The 17,169-nt window shown below is 33.0% G+C and overlaps 3 protein-coding genes across 7 annotated transcripts in view; 1 reads left to right on the top strand and 2 right to left on the bottom strand.

Moving 5' to 3' along the window:
- The window catches only part of LOC6586611 (protein boule), a 36,702-nt gene extending 31,004 nt beyond the window's left edge, over positions 1-5,698 (top strand). For 3 of the 4 annotated variants that reach the window (XM_015160445.3, XM_002012186.4, XM_044009944.1), the window contains one exon: positions 2,939-5,698. In XM_015160445.3, coding sequence (XP_015015931.1) covers positions 2,939-3,069 — 131 coding nt within the window. In that variant the 3' untranslated portion in view covers positions 3,070-5,698. Of the gene's footprint in view, positions 1-2,916 lie in introns of all 4 variants that reach the window. The other variant, XM_015160444.3, reaches the window with a different exon arrangement.
- LOC6586610 lies at positions 1,832-11,155 on the bottom strand. 2 transcript variants are annotated; one of them, XM_002012185.4, is made up of 3 exons: positions 10,436-11,155; positions 10,259-10,295; positions 1,832-1,964 (listed from the first exon to the last, which is right to left on the bottom strand). In XM_002012185.4, exon 1 carries the CDS (start codon positions 11,054-11,056, stop codon positions 10,841-10,843), a length of 216 nt encoding a protein of 71 aa, XP_002012221.1. In that variant the 5' UTR covers positions 11,057-11,155; the 3' UTR covers positions 1,832-1,964; positions 10,259-10,295; positions 10,436-10,840. The 2 variants fall into 2 exon arrangements, with proteins under 2 accessions (XP_002012221.1, XP_043865881.1); XM_044009946.1 differs by having other exon boundaries at positions 10,259-11,155.
- A 2,816-nt stretch (positions 11,156-13,971) lies between these two features.
- LOC6586609 lies at positions 13,972-17,043 on the bottom strand. The gene is made up of 4 exons (XM_002012184.4): positions 16,748-17,043; positions 15,398-15,508; positions 14,927-15,343; positions 13,972-14,696 (listed from the first exon to the last, which is right to left on the bottom strand). The coding sequence occupies exons 1-4, from the start codon at positions 16,922-16,924 to the stop codon at positions 14,538-14,540; spliced, it is 864 nt and encodes a 287-aa protein (XP_002012220.2). The 5' UTR covers positions 16,925-17,043; the 3' UTR covers positions 13,972-14,537.
- Positions 17,044-17,169: the final 126 nt, after the last annotated feature.

The following is a 17,169-nucleotide window of genomic DNA, read 5'->3' as shown; positions in this document are numbered from 1 at the left end:
ATGCAAGGCTGCTGCAGCTGGCAAATGAAAGACAGAAATGTACCGATGTAATAATTTTGATATATGTAGAAATATAATTTTTGGCTTATTTAGCAGAAATAATACACACACACACAGACACAGTTTGGCTCACATATAAGAGAGTAGCAAGTTAAGTCAGCTAGTATATTATTTATTTGAAGCAAGGCAATACATGTTAGAGTGAGAAAGCGAATAGCAGTGGAGCGGCGAGCAGCAGCAGCAGTGAAACGAAAGTTAAAGACATAAATTATGCATAAATATTAATTTATATAAAATACACACGCACACACACACATACGTATATATATATATGAACGCATAAATGTAACTGTTATATGCAGAAAAACTAAGCAAAAAACAAAAAAAAAACTGCCGCACAAAGCATGCGCGCAAGCTAACACACACACACACATACACCCATACTAATATACATATATATCTATATATATGAAACATATACATACACATACAAAGCCTAAGTTAAATAGTATATTTGTAAGCCAAGCAAAAAGTACGGTAAACTGAACGAAATTGTAGTCTTAACGAAAGCTAAACACAAAACTGAAGTTAAAACGAATTAAAAATACTATAAAAAAAAAAGATGGCAAAAAATACTAGAACTTAAGTAAATGAAAAATAAACCTATACAATAAAGATATTCAAAAAAGCTATAAACAAAAAAGTATATACAAAATATACCATATACATATATATATATAATGCCTAGTACATAGCGAGACTATTCAAAAAAAAAAAAATAATAATAATAATAAAAAAATATATACATATATATAAACTAAAGCAATACATAGACACTCAATAAGTGTGTGCTAAAATACCATGCATAATAAAAAAATAAGCAAAAATACTGAATAATTACCTAAGCGTGAAAATGTGAATGAAAAGGAGTAAACTCTCTCCATCATTCGCCTTTGTTTATCATTTGTATGACGCGAAAACCATTTTTTGTTACACGTAACTCTTATTGTTAGAACTTGGCCTAAAAACCTAAGTTTAAAAAAATACTTAAAAAGGCAAAGAGCAAAAGGCAAAGGCGGCGATCAAAAAAGAATTCAACAATTGGTGCAAAATTAAGCTGAAAAAAATACCAGAAAATATTTAATTATTATTAAATTATTTGCCCACTATACAAGTACTATATATATGTACATATATATATATATATATTTTATATGTATCAAATTTAAAGATCGAACCAAATGGTTTCACAAAAATGACCTGCATATGCAAGCAGTTAGCCACGCCCCTTATATTTTTTCTGCCGCCTACGCCGCTGCGCCTTACACTTCACTTGTTGACAAATTTGTAACGTTTAAAAAAGCTATTTAAAAAACTCAATTGTTGCATAGTTAATAAAAATAAAAACTTATTGACAAATTTTTTAAAATCGAATCGTAACAATAATTAGAAAAGAAAAAAAGAAACACAAAAACATACGAAAATAAAAGCAATAATTGATATGCTCTAGTTGAAAACTACAACCACCAATATATAAGCCCCATACACACACACATACACACATACATATACACATAAGGCATACTTACTTAAGCCCAAGTCAAACGTTTCGTTTCTCTTTAGTTATGAAATTGAGGTACAGTCTACATGGCCTGAAAAATGCCTAACATAACATATACATACATACACACACACACACACACCCACACAGCAACTAATAAATCCAAGGCATAACTTAAGATATATACGTGATATTTTGAAAAAAAGAAAACAAACAAAAAAAATTCATAAATAAATTGTTTAGGTTTAAAAAACAAAAAGAAGAAATATATATACATATATATATACAATTATATATATTTGAACATTTTTGCTGACATACAAAACAAAAACAAAAAAAGTTTGTAACTCAATTTTTATTGTCTGACTCTCGCTCGATTGTGGGTTCGGAGATCGGAGAGGTTCTTAAGTTTTCGAAGAGCAGTAAAGCAGATTGTGTCCCATCGTCAAAAAAATAAAAATAAAAAACAAAAAGAAAAAATTATTAAGTTTATATATGCATATATATATATGTGAATATTTATAACGTACATACAAAGCATATTAAATATATATATACATATATATATGTATATATATGTACCATAAAAAAAAAAAACTTAAAAAAAAAAGAAATTAGTCAAAACTGAAAAAGTATATATACATATATATCATAGCAAAAGGCATAAACTGTACAATTAGGTAAAAACAAGAAAAATACTAAAACAAATATTATATATACATATATTTTAAAGCAAAAATCAACTGATTAAAGTGCGGCTCAAGTTAGGAGCAACGTTTTTTTAGTATCGTAAGTAACAACCTACCTAAATAAAAGTACAGCAATTAAATGGAAAAACTGTAATAATTATATATAAATATATATAATATATATATGATCATCACAATTATTAAACATGTATAAGACAAACACACACAGAAATACAGCAAATAAAACTAAAAAGAGAACTAAGAATGCTCTAATCGGCAATGCCCGACTAGCAGATACCCTGAAATTGTGGAAATGCCTTCAGGTTTAGTAATATTCGAAATTATATGGTAGCGGCGTATATACCAAATTGATCCGATTATTATACCATATAAGGAAAAAATATCCTTTGCAAGGGATCTTCCATAATAAGTTCAGGGTATCGTACGTAAAAAAAAGGCAAAATGAAAACAATAAAGCAACAGCTACTTAAATAATTTTAGCAAAAAAAAAGATGCATAAAAAACACTAGAACAAATTCTTTTTATTTATTTATTATTTAGTTTTTTCTTATTTGCTTTTTAGTTGTAAAATTTGATCGTTTCTTGCTATTTGCTTTTGCATATTGCGTTTGCCCGCATAAATCTGATTCATTCCCGATTCCAAAGATCCATTTTAATTTTCCGTTAGAAACTCAGCCACCGATGCCGCATCATGCGCCGCCACACGGCGCTTGGGAGTTTGACGATGGCACCAACAACAACAACCGCAACAACAGCAAAAACAACATCTCTGTGACGAATTGGCGCATGTCCATGTAGTCGAACTCAATGCGGGTCTCCCTCTAGTCTAACCAAAGCAAATCAATACACACAGCCATACTGAATACACACACCCACATCCACACACAGACACAGCAGCAGCAGAAGCACCAGCAGCGCTGCAACTGGAGAAATGAAGAAGACAAATGGAAGAAATGAAGTGCAAATGCAATGTGCTATAACCGAACGTGAAGGCAGAAGCAAAAGCGAATGCGAAAGTAAATACGAAAGTGAATGCAAGAACAAAAGCACACGCTGTAGTTGAGAAGTAGCTGTAAAAGATCAAGTCAAGAAAAGAACACCGATGCGCATGCGAGCAAGCGAGATGGATGCAGTGCTACGGCTGGAATAGCTAAGAATGAGTGTATCAAACGAAGATGAGAGGAACAGCAACAACTACAGCAGCAAAGGCAGCGGCAACCAATAAGAAAAGAGAATCATTTATGCAGCATTGTTGGTGCTCACTCTCTCTCACATACACAACACACAGTCACAACACGACACAGCTCATCCACACACACTTGCAAATTAGTTTCATAATTTTTTCGTTTATTTTGTTTCCGAGTTCAAATTGTTTAATTGTTTCCCTTTATTTTCGTTACTATTGTTCTGTTCATTTCGTTGCCAATCCAGTGTTTCCAATGGGCTGCAGATACGTTGCAACAGCAACATCTAAAAACAACAAGCACAACCACAAGAACAACCAGAGACTAACAGCAGTCGTTGAATTGAGCACTAGGACCATTAGGACCCTTAATAGGCAGAGTAGCAGCAGGTCGCTACTTCGTTTCCCGCATTGTCGCATAGAGAGAACGAGAATAGGAAATGTTAAGCCTCAGTTAAATCGACAGGCAGGAGAATGAGGGAAATAACGAGAGATAAGAGAGATAAAAGCATATCCAAACTTCTTCAGGAATTCTTCAAGAAAACACGATTTTCACGATGCATATATATAAATCTATATATATGTAACACAAGAAGACACCCCGTTAAAAAAAAAATAGCAATAATCCATAACCTCGACTCTCTTCTCAGGTCGTGCTATATAGCTTATGTGCTCCTTCTTTTTGCTTCAACTGTAGCCCAAACCCAGGCGAATCGAATCTATATCGAGTTAGTTCGTGTATAGAATCAGAGAGAAGTATAAATATCGAATCTAATTGGTTTCGGGTTCAATAATTTGGCGTTCCGATTTCGTAGTTCTTCTATAAATAATGAAAGATTCTAAATGAAAGTCGATCACATTAATTGCCTTTTAAAAATTTGGCCACCACTCAAGCAGTTTGCAAAATTTTATACGTTTCTTCTACATGTATTTCACTCTGTCTATAATATTGACAAGCCTATTTTTATCATTCCAATTGTTTTGGCTTAGATTATGTACTAAATTCGTTGCCATTTCCGTGTATGTATATATTGTATAGAAGTTTTTTCTAAATTTTGAAAGTTAACCCACAATTAACAATTGTCAAAACAAATAAATGAGAGCCCGAAACAAAAAAAAAATTATATCTGTGTTATATTCTCTTTTGGTTTTTATGTTTCATATTCCATATGATTTCTACACACACATGAACAACACGGCGTATACGCATTTCATAGCAAGTAAATTTTTCATAGCATACTTTCGGGTTGCGGCGATGTGAAATTCTACAAACGCAAAAGCAAAAATATAAATACGTGCAACGAATCTTTTTCGATTTTTGATTTGAGAGTGGGCAAAACTATATGGATTCGAATGAATCATATACGAATAGTTGAATTATATAAACGGTTGTGTCAAATTAGCTCTAAAATATGATTAAACTTCGGGCTGCCGAAGCTTGAATACCCTGGAAGAGCTCCATGTTATAGTAAAATTAGTTACAATACTATTTAGATAGTTTATATAGCTATATATACATATACATATATACTGATTCACTGTTAGGGGAATCGAATTAATAGCTGAGAGATTATGTACAAAATGAAGATGTAAAAATTCATAGAGCTTTGAGCTGAGCTGATATTGAAATATTTTAGTGCTCTATATATTAGCCGACTCTATAGAAACTATCAGCTAGATCTGGATGATCCATAGCTGAGTTCATATGGAAAATTCATAGAAAACACATAATATATTACATCTTCATATAAGAAGTCATTCGATATCACCTTTCAACTAGATCGCATAGAACACACATATATAACTGTTGATGTGGATGATATTAATATATGTGGCAGCTATATTTATCAACTAATCCTAGGCCAATCTTCAGCTAAAAAACATAAGCCAGAGCTGAGTTCAAATAGTACATATATGATAATCTCTCCTTCCTCACACTAACAGTGACCACATTAATTCGATCTGGGTTTGCATAGAACATATATAGTTATATGAACAACTTGTATGAGTTATCATATCAATTTCTAGACACTCTCTCTTCAAGGGTATATCAATGCAGTCGGACGCCTTTAGTATATATACATATACATATATTTATATATGAAAATCAGCCTCTATATAATCTAAATGTAGCTCAATTAAATTTGATTTGCCTCTAAACACTTTTGTCTCTAGAAAAACTCTTCCCGTGCGGCCTACGGGCCAACAAATAAATACAGATATCTCTAAAACTAAATAAGTACTTAAAATACACATACACATATATTTAGATAAATATATATACATATATATATGAATGTACAAGAACAATATCTCGATGGCGTCTAAACAACAAATATTTATATTAAAAGTAATTCGAAAAATCGTTTTTTGACATAAGAAAATGCATTTTTAAAGAAAAACATCTACGTGTGAATTGAATATAAACCTTATATTATGTATATGTATATACATTTTATAAAATATATAGGTATATATATATGTATATGTATATGCATATATATGTTGAGAAGCAGCATTTTTTATACGATCGCAAAACTGTGGCTAGCTAAAAGAAACCCCTGAATAGACTCGCCCCATTGCTTTGCCTATGCCTATGTGTGTGCGTGCGTGCGTGTGTGTGCATTAAAACGTTTTTGAAGTAAAATTTAATTTACACAAGACTGACGCTAAACAAAAAAATTTAACTAAAAACAAAACGAAATTTAACAACAAACAACCCAAAAAGGTGTTTTACGAATTTTCCCCAAACGCCGCACGCACACTGGCAAACCAAATGTGACACCACTGGGCAGCTGAATAGGTGCGATTGGGTTTCTGGTACGAGAATTGAGTAAATCTTCATTTTGCAATTCAGTTTTTTGTGCGTGTTTTATATATGGTTATATATACATATATATATTAATATATATTATATTTGTAATTAATTAACGGAAAACCTGATATATATATATGCATATGCATATATATACATATATAATTATATTATATATTTATATTTACAAGAAAAAATATACAGTGTTATTTTTATGATATTGTACTTATTAGTCAGCAAATAAAAAATTATTTAAAAAAAAAATATATAATTATAAAAAACAAACTGGGCAGCATAAAAATACAAAAAGAAAAAGAAAAAATATCGAATATAATAAATAATAATTTATAGAGCAATATTATATGGTAGTAAAAAACACGCATACGCAGAGGAAAATGTGATTAAATTACACTCACACACACACATACCCAAAATTGAGGTTAGGGCAAAGCAGCGATTCTATAGAGTCTGACGTAGCTTCCCCCACGAAAAATTACAATAAACGTGCAACGAACTCTACAAGAAATAGTTTTGAGTATAGATCAAAGAGTAGTTAAAAAAAAATAAATAAATAAACCACACACAGGTGCATTACGTAAGCGGTTAGAGAGAGATAGCAAATGCTTCGATATTCGCATTAAATGTTTAGTTTTTAGTTGAAATATTACAGCAGCAGAGGCTCCAGTTTTTATAAAAATAAAATAGATATCAGCAGGGAGATAGAGAGAGCTGGAGAATGAGCTAGGGGAAAAGGAAATAGTCAAATATAGAGGAAATAAAGAAGAAATTGACTTGTCTGAGAGGACAATAGAAAAAATATGTAAGAGAAAAGACAAGATATTCCTCTTATAATAGACACATGTCCCGACAGATAAATGAACAAATAAGAGATCCGATAGGTTGTCATACAAACATCTCAAAGGTCAAAAAGAATTAGAAAGGAAATTAAAAAGAAACCCAGAACATTAAGGCAAGATATAGATAAAAGAGAGATAAGATTAATGAGAATGGGAAGCGAAAGCAATAGATGGAGAACGAAAGAGGATCTATTTAAATAAACCCCAGAATGTTTCATTTTTTGTGGTATACAAAGAAATCTTTTTTGGATCATTATTGTCAGCAAAACGAATTTTTTGACAGTTTGCTTCTCATATACACATACATACAAATGCATACATACATATGTACATATATATATATTTATATATATATATATATATACATATATATACCAGAGAATTTCGAGAATATCGTAGCAAAGTTTTGAGGCAACACAGAAACAACAACTACAACAAACATATATTATATGGCAAATGGTGAAAAACAACTGGAAAATTTGAGTGTTGTATAAGTATATGTATATATATATATACATATATATATATGTATATATAAATTGTAGCTAAAATGGTTTCAAGTAAACGAAAAAAAATTGTTGAGTATTTTTAGTCGAATATACAAAAAAAATAAAAGAAAATCAAAGAATTTAATGTATTTAACTTACAAATTAATATAATTTCTAATGAATCATAATTTAATTTTTCGAACTTCCCAAGCAATTCTGCTAATTAGTTTTTGCCTTCTGCTGACAAATAAAATTTAAAAAATATATATATTTAATGGATTAATTTATTCAAAACAAAATGTTAATTCCTTACGGCTGAAAAGTTAAAGAAAAATTCATTTTAAATAAAATAAAAGGTGAAGACTTAATTATCATTGAGTTAATATTTAAAGTTTATTGGGATTTAGCCTTCTGCTGACGAATTATAAATTAATATGATCAACAAAATAATAATTTTCATAAATATCAAAGCGAATATTTTTGTTGTTACAAAACTTAGACAAATGCTGAAGCAAATTTGCGTAATGAAAACAATATTAAACAAAATTAGATAATTAGCAGAAGATACACACACACACACACAGACACATATGCCCAGTTACAACTATGCATACAAAAAATAATATCAAAGATTAGCAAAAACAAAACTGTAAGCAAAAACTTCTAGACAAATTATAACTTTTAGCTACAAACACAGTCAAAAACCAAAATATTTAAAAAAATTAAAAAAAAAAAGAAAAATAAAAAAGAAAAATAATAAGAAAATAGATATTGAAATGTATCCAAATTCTTCCGTATGACAAAAACAAGCGCTAGCTAAAAATTTACCACACGATAAGAGTCTATATATACAAGAGATACAACTACAAACTACATAATATATATATATATATATATATATATATATATGAATAAACATACATATATGTATACAAATACATCCAATACGTAATACATATGAGAAATACAAGAAACCCAAGACACACTTACAAAATACAATAACAAAATAAAACACAGATCAAGATTCATGTTTTAACAAACTGAATATATCTGGATATACATAGATATATATGTATATCTTAATCAACTGGCATAGAATGGAATTGGTTTAGCTTGCATTGGGGGTATAATGAAAGCAGTTTCTGGAGAGGCATATAGATCGAGATCTACTCTATTCTATGCTAGCTTCAAGTACAGCTGTCTAAAAGAATATACAAAATATTAAAATAAATATTCATAATAACAATTATGATAAACGAAGTATTACAATTTGGAGCTGCAATATTTTTTAATCAAAAACAAAAACAAAAACAAAAAAAAAAAAAACAAAAAGAAATATTAAAGATAATAATTAATATATATTTTTCTCTTTTGAGATAAACGATAAAACTGTTTTCAATGTGTGAATTGAGTTAGGTAAAAAATAAAAATTAATAAAAATATTTAAAAATAAAAATAAAAACATATTCCAAGCATCAGAAACCAAAGAAGAAAAAAATAAAAACAAACACTTTTTCGTGGGTTTTAATGTGTACAACTACAAAAACTTCCGTGTGCAAAAAAAAATATATTAAACCAATATACGCCATATTCACTTTGTGAGCGGGTATTTAAGCAACTACACTACACAACACAACAACAAAAAATAAATAAAAAATGAATAAAAAAAAACAGCCCAACTGAAATTGTCGAAGAAATCTATATGAATATATATTTAGATAACTATTATATATGTATATATAAATATGTATACATGTGTGCAAATTATTCAAAAATCCAAACAAAAAAATTCTATATATATAGAAAAATTACAAAGTAAAAGAAATATAAAAGAAAAGTGGATACGTAGTACAATGTCAAGCGAAATATGAAGTATAAAGCAAATGCATATTTAAAAAAAATAGAAATGAAGAAGTAGGTGGAGAAGAAGAAGCAGTGCAAATGCAGAGATTAGCCTCTGGCAAGGCATGAAAAAATAATTATTTATAAAGGCTGTAATTTTAAGTAAACAATTAAATTTAAAAAGTACTTCAAACGAAGCAGAAGAAGAAAAGCAAAAATAAACAAGAAAAAAAATTAAATCAAAAAAAAAAACAAACAAAGAAAAAAAACATTTCACCCACGACAAAAGAGAATGAAGGAGAGGCAGAATTATATTAACTAAATGCTAAATATACTATACAAATTAAGTACGATCGATATCTAAAACGAAATTATAAAACTTAATATGAAATAAACACAAACATAAAAAAATAAAAATAAAAAAAAAAAAACAAAAAAAAATATATATACAGAAAATACAAAATACAAACATATATATATATATATACATATACATATGCATATGTATGTATGTATATATATACACATATACATACGACATCAAACATAAATAAATGAGAACTCAATGTATGTAATAAATATAAAAACTAAATAAAAATACATAAATTAAAGAGAAAATGGAAAATGTGTTTTGAGTATATGGGAAACTCAGAAAAGTGCGAGTGGCTAACTTTGTCAATTTTAATTTTATATTAGCTCGAGCCTCTAATAAATAAATCAAATTAAATATTTATATAGACTCGGTATTGATTTTGTGATATGATGACTGCATGAACTTGAAATTCGGAGATAATGTGCTTACTGTGTACTTATCCGGAACGAGTAGAGCTTCGTTATAGCTGTGTAGATAGAGTTCAACGAGAATATATCAGATACTTCAAGTCAGTATATAGCACATATATTCCTGATATAATATATAGACTACATAGAGTACTACGATAGACTCAGTAATATATTGTCAAAGCTGAATAGCACTCACCTCAATCTTCAACAACAGCTCCATATAAGCAGTTCAGGTACTACAAAGGCAATTTCTCGGTACTCTAAAAAAAAAAGTACAGTTGCGCTCTACACTCTGGCCCACTCACACGCTATCTAACTGTGCCAGAGGCGTTGACACAGCTCCTCCAATCATGCCATTCGCTCGACATGCTTTGAACCCATGCTCAAAGTCTCGCCTCGATGACGCATATAAGCAATCCTATCAGCAGTTCTCAAATAACGTAAGCGAATGACTATTTAGTTTTTCAGCTTAATTCTAAGTTTATTTCATTTGTGTTCTTGCTTTTTTTTTCTTTTCTTTTTTGTTGTTGAATAAATATACCTTAATCGAAATATATATACAATGTAGGAACTATATAAGTTTTGTTCGTGGCGGGTTTTGCTATTCCTTGTTGATGAAGCTGCGATTGTATCGCTGCATTCGCACGCTTTGCGGCGCCTTGGAGCTGCGATCGAACTCGCAGGTCTTCTTCGTCTTCAGCATGCGGGAATCGGGTCCGGAGGAGGTGCGCCAGTAGACCGTCTGCACGGCGTGGCGTCCGGCAATGTAACGCGACGTAGCGCCGACCAAGTAATTCACTTTATTTGCAGCAGACATTTTTGGTATGTTTGTGTTGGTATATAGTTCCTTTTTCGTATATATTTGGTATTTTTCGTTCAGATCGTTCGACTAGCGAAACGCTTCTGTTTAGCTGTGTAGCAACCGCCGCTGCTTTTATAGCTCAACGGCTTATCAACATTTTTTTGTTGGGCTTTGTGTTTTGTGTGGTTTTGTCTAGTTCTCGCTTATCGCTTGCTTTTACATTCATTTATTGTGTTTTCCTTTTCTTTGAAGTTGGCTTTATTAATTGATTAGTTTATGATGCGTATGAATAGTGGAGCGCTGCAACTGCGACACAGTTTTGTTTACATTCTGCTTAGCTCAATGCACAGGTGACCGAGAATCTGGCTCTGGCTCTGGGTCTGACTTCCATGTGCGCAGCTCAAAGTGCAAAGTCGTCATCGACTAAATACTATATATATAGATCTGTGCTACAACTGACGCAAAGCTCGCATAATTGACATAATTTACGCCAAGCGACAATTCACGCGATTGCCAAAGGCTGACTCGAAGATCCCGGAGATGTGAATGACATGTGAATTCTCGAGAGCTGATGCAGCTCGTCTGTCAATGATCGTCTAAGCATTTAGCTGCTCTATATGAAATGCACTGCCAGATATGCATCTATCCTTGACACATATGCTATCGCTTGCATTCACACTCTATTGATTCTATATAACGGACTAAGGCTAAGTGAACTGTTAAGCTACTGATCAATCAATACCAAGAACTTTACTTATTGAAATAATTCAATATCTTTGACATTTTCCATATATTAGTTTATCCTTCATCTCATTAGCTTGTCTTCTTTCCTATCCCTATAGACCGATAGACCTACTCAAATCGTAATCATTCAATCTATAGTAATTGATCAACATGTAACGTAGGATCTATACATATATTGCCATAGATGTAGCAGGTGTCACCAGGTGTTAATCAGATTTTCAATTGAATCCAGAGACCTGCTCTTAAAGTGTACAAGTCTATTGAATAACATTTCAGTTCAGCTTCAGGTTGAGCTGGCTATCAACGGATACGCCTACGTTTCAGATTTTAATCAGAGGATTATTTTGACCTAATTTCTGATTACTTGAACATGCCAACTGATCGTGAGTTCGATCTACATTCTGACGTTTCAATTAAAATGCGAAACTGATCTGTCAGATGTATATTATATGAAGTATATATTAAATAATATGCATACTTGATCTATGTAAGAATAATCTAATAGCAGTTCAGCGTATACCTTCATAGCCTGTCAACTCTTGTCTCACTGTCTATTTAGCAAGGCCTTCAGTTATGGTCCACTAAAGTTCTCTCATTGATTTAGTCTACTGATTTTCTTATTCGGATACCTCCAACTCTTAAATATTTAGCAGACTAGATGTCACTCCTGAGCTATCTAATCATAAACTTTTCTTTCAGGTCGTTTACTCAAGATCTTTATCTATGAATCTTTAATTAACTATCCTTATCCCACGATTTTTCTTTAAATGCCGTTATCTGAGTACCTTTGGCCGAAGAGCTATGCCTTAAGAGTTATATCATAGGTTCATTGTCTCCAGCTATTTGTGCTAAGAGCTCTGTGTTAGGTGCTTCTTGTCTTCTTTTGCAAGATCAATTTACAACAGAAGTTCCTAGCTCTACACTCTGTAGATCTTAATCAATTAGACTTATAGACTTTGGCTACAAGAGGGCCTCATACTTTCTATAAACAACCAAGAAATTGTAGGAAAGTTTTAGCCCACTAAGCAAAGACATTTGCAGATATTCCATTCCATTCCCGCCTTCCTTCATATCCCCCTCGATTTTGAGCAGCTGTTCAGAGCGTGTTCAGGCCTTAGGTATATCTATGTTGACATCATGTATAATTATTGTTCATGAGCCGTCTACGTGTGACGTTGCCTTTGTTTTTGTTTATTTACCTTATCAATGCAGTCAGAGCGTCGCGGGCTCAAGTGAACTGCTTAGTCAATTTGTGAAAAAAAAAAGTAAATAATAAAAAAGCAATCATAAAAAACTAGAAAGAGCGTGCGCTTAATGCCAACAATAATAATAATAATAATAATAAAGAATTAAATAATAAATAGTGAGCAACAATAACAACAGCAAAACATTTGAAGTTCAAGGGTGGAACCCCATTGAGTGCTGGGGGTTCGCATTCGATTTGTAGTAGGCGGCCCTCTGGGCCGATAAGAGTCGACACGTTGTCTCCTGGTGCTGCAAGGGCCTATCAATTCAACCAAAACTTTCCACATGGAAGGTAGCCGCTTGTTTACGAATCTTTGGCCGAAAATGAACCTCCCAATAATCGAGCGATAAGTGATAAGCGAATCGGAACAGTCCCCAAAAAACGAAAGAAGGAAAATAATATTATAAATAGAAAGCAAACGAAAACAAGTATAAAACTCGCCAGACTATAGCCTTAAAACGCGTGTGCCTAACGATAAGATATTGGGTACATACATATAAATATATATGTGTATGTATCATATACCTCGCAAGATGTCTATCTAAGCGGAAAATTGTTTCCATCTCTGATTAGATTTGACGGCGAAAGCTTGTTACTAGGGCATGGTTTTCGGTTATTTTGATAAGTTTAATCTTGAAAACCAGTAAAAACCAATACATATCTTAAGATCTAGACAATTGCTAGACTACGTGATACTCTGTACTTACCTTAATTCCTTTCTTTAGGCATTTAATGGACTTGGCAATGGAAATCAGCTAGATGATATTGATATATGATATCATAAACTCTTAAGACATTTTTATCTATTTAAGATCCGTCCTCATTATATGTACGAGGTTACTCTTGAAAATTGTAAACGCTAAAAAGGAAATACAAAAATAAAAGAGAAACAAAAATGATTTTATATATTAAAAAGAAAAAAAAAAAAACAGAAAAGAAAAATAGTTAAAAGAAATTAATGTTTTTAATTCATTATATAAAATACATATATATATATAGATCTACTTTTTGTTATATGGTAAATGTTTGAGACTACCCTCGTATATAGATATACTTTTTGTTATATGGTAAATGTTTGAGACTACCCTCGTGTATGCTAAACTTTTCGCACTACCCTCGCAAGCAGTAAATTCCTATCTACAAAGCGAGAACAGTTTGTTTTCTTGACATTTTCCTTGCCTACTTTGCGGCCGTAACGTGGGAATCAAAAATTAGAAGAAAACGATGTTTGTAACGATTTGATGATTGAATTAAGAGCACACTTAACGCCCACACACAGTTAGGCGTCGCGACGTCCAGAGAGCAGAGAAGAGCAGAGGGCAGCGGTTAGTTAGCTAACTAATTGAGTTTAATTGGAAGAAGACAAGAGCAATTAAGGCATCGAAACTAGAGAGAATTGGTTAATCGAGCTGGGACTGTATTCCATGTGGCTTAAGTAAGTCGATTAGGCATAAATTAACATAGAGTATGGCTGGAATGCAGTTCCTGTGCACCAGACGGCCCCACTCAATGGCAACGCCCTCTGCCGGCCAGCAGCGGCAACAGCAGCAGCAGCAAGAGCGCCGGCAGACCAACGATCAGGCGAGCCGAGCCACTGCAGACCTTGCGAATGGTCTCCGTGCTGAGGCCACGGCGGGAGAGCATGTTGTGGACGCTGCGCAGCTCCTAGAGAGAGAGAGAAAGAAAAGAGAGACAGAGCGAAGGGTAGAGAGAAATATGGATGTAATTTATAGCTAGAAGTAAGCAAATTTAACTGTAAAATACTCTATTCATAGAGTATAACCTTTTTCAGTTAATATAAAAAGCATAGAGCCTGGTATATTAGGCCCAATATGAAAGCAATTGCTATGCCAGCTAACTAAACTTAACTATCCATGCTTAAGACTATGACTCACCTCATTGCTGAGGCCCAAACGATTGCGTGTGAGCACCACGGTGTATATGGAGCTCTTCACGTCGTTGCCGCAGAAGGTCAACACCAGGTGATCGTTGACCGCCTTGCCCACCTGCACGGTGCCTGTGAACTGTGTGTAGGAGTTCAGGGTAGCCAGACTGCCGCGCTGATCGCCAACATTCGACCAGACATTCGGTGCATTTGCCGTGTAGTTGAATGTGTACTCCAGATTGTTGTCTCGCTCGCTCCACACGAGACGCAGATACCTCATGTTCTGCTGCTGCGCCCGACGGTTATATTCGTTGTCGTGCTCCTGGTATGTGGGCGTGCTAGTTAGGGTGCGATAATTATTCTGATTTTGTTGACGATTGTTGTAGTAGCCATTGTAGCCATAATTGTTGTTGTAGCTGGCTTGCACCTGTAAGAAAAGGTAAATAAATATGCGAAACATAAACAAAATATTTGAACTCACCTGATCAGTAACATCGGTCAGATGTATGATGACGCACGAATCATACTCGTACACGCCCGGAAAATCTTGACTGTGCATTATGATTTCGCTGCCGTACCAGAGACCCATTATCTGCAATGGAATCAAAAGTATATATAAAGTGTACTTATATGCATGTTTTCCATATAGGCTTAAATTCTCTAACTCATCCCTTTAATGTTTTATCGATAAAAAACCTTATCGAAAATTAGGTTTTATATTATATCACCAACATATTTAGAGCTCGAATCTCGAAACTTTAATAATATATTAAGATGAATTTTATAACATTTCGGTTTTTGTTAAAATTTACCCCCACCATTACGTCCACCCCCTCACCCTCATAATCCCTAAGATTCATGAAGATAGTCCTTCCATAAAAAAGTTATTAAATTACTATGCGTGCGAGCGTATGCCTGTGTGTGCGAGTGCGTTTGTGTATTTGTAATAATTAATGGAATATCAGATGCCCGAAGGGTTCAGGGGATCTCGTAGTCGAGCAATCTCGACTAGAGCTTTCTTACTTTTTTTTCGAATCATTTGCGACTCTTTCATATTAGCTGTTGACATTTTAATTTGTGTGTGTCAACAAAATTTACAATAATTTAATTTTAATCAATAAACTATGTCACACATGCACACATACATATATACCCATGTAAATACATGTACATACGATAGAGCATGTCGTTTTGCATGTGAATCTTGTCAATTAGCAGCCCGCATGAGGACAGTGGAACAGTGGGAACGAAACGCTGACTAAGCGAGTCACCCACTGCCAGACAGACGAACCGTCTGGACAGCACTCAGCAAACAACGTTGACTTATGCCCTATATAGTCAAAAGGGTTAATTAGCATAAATCAGCCCTAATTGGATTACTAAAACAACCAAAAGACTTCCAACGAGTTATTCAATACAATTTGTTATTTTGAATAAACATCAAGTCAATAATTATGAAAGAATTTCAAGAAATTATAATCTAATTAGATTCATTATGAAATTTTTCTTTTGCCTTTTATATAGTGGAGTAAATATTATGTTAGAATATATACCTTGATCTGTTTGTTATTTTATATAAATAAATACTAATTTGTTTTACTTATATTTAAATATTATTTAATTATCTGCACTTCAAACTCAACAGATTAACTATTTGCATATTTCAATAATATAAACTTAGTTGAATAAATAGGAAACGGATTCAGGTTCACTTTGTTTGTTTCCAGCCCTGAACGGAACCAACGCCCATTTTGCAGAATGTAATGAGTGCAAATCTTGAATTTCACATCTCTCATCTCACTCACTCTCTCCTGCTCTACTTTGCGCTTACCTGCTGCAGATCCACTGAGCTTTGGGGCTTAACATTAATGCAACGCACAGCCGCATTGATGCGTTCTGTGCTTGTGGTGCCGTCCATTGATCCATAAACATAGTGATCCAAATTGTTTGCAAGAGCATGCGACCAACAAACGCCAAATATCACAAAGAAGCCAGATTTCAATAACATTGCTATTATCACTGTGTATGCGTGTGTGTGTAATAAGCGTAAGGCTGAGCCGCGAAAGGAGAGAAAGAACAAACGACGACTGCGCTTTATGAAATGCCACTCACAACTGCCCTGAAAAGCTCAGCGGTTTAGCCGCCAATAGCAAAGAGAGGCTGCCTGGAATTTCGTCCATTCCAAGCAGAAGAGAGTGAGAGTGTGAGCGAAAGAGTAAAGCAATTGCAAGGCGAGTGGCGAGAAATGGCGAG

The sequence above is a fragment of the Drosophila mojavensis genome, unplaced genomic scaffold (assembly GCF_018153725.1).
Source record: "Drosophila mojavensis isolate 15081-1352.22 unplaced genomic scaffold, ASM1815372v1 contig_74, whole genome shotgun sequence".
NCBI classification, from domain to species: Eukaryota; Metazoa; Arthropoda; class Insecta; order Diptera; family Drosophilidae; genus Drosophila; species Drosophila mojavensis.
Note: the sequence above shows the minus strand (reverse complement) of the source record. Positions and strands in the feature narration are given on the sequence as shown.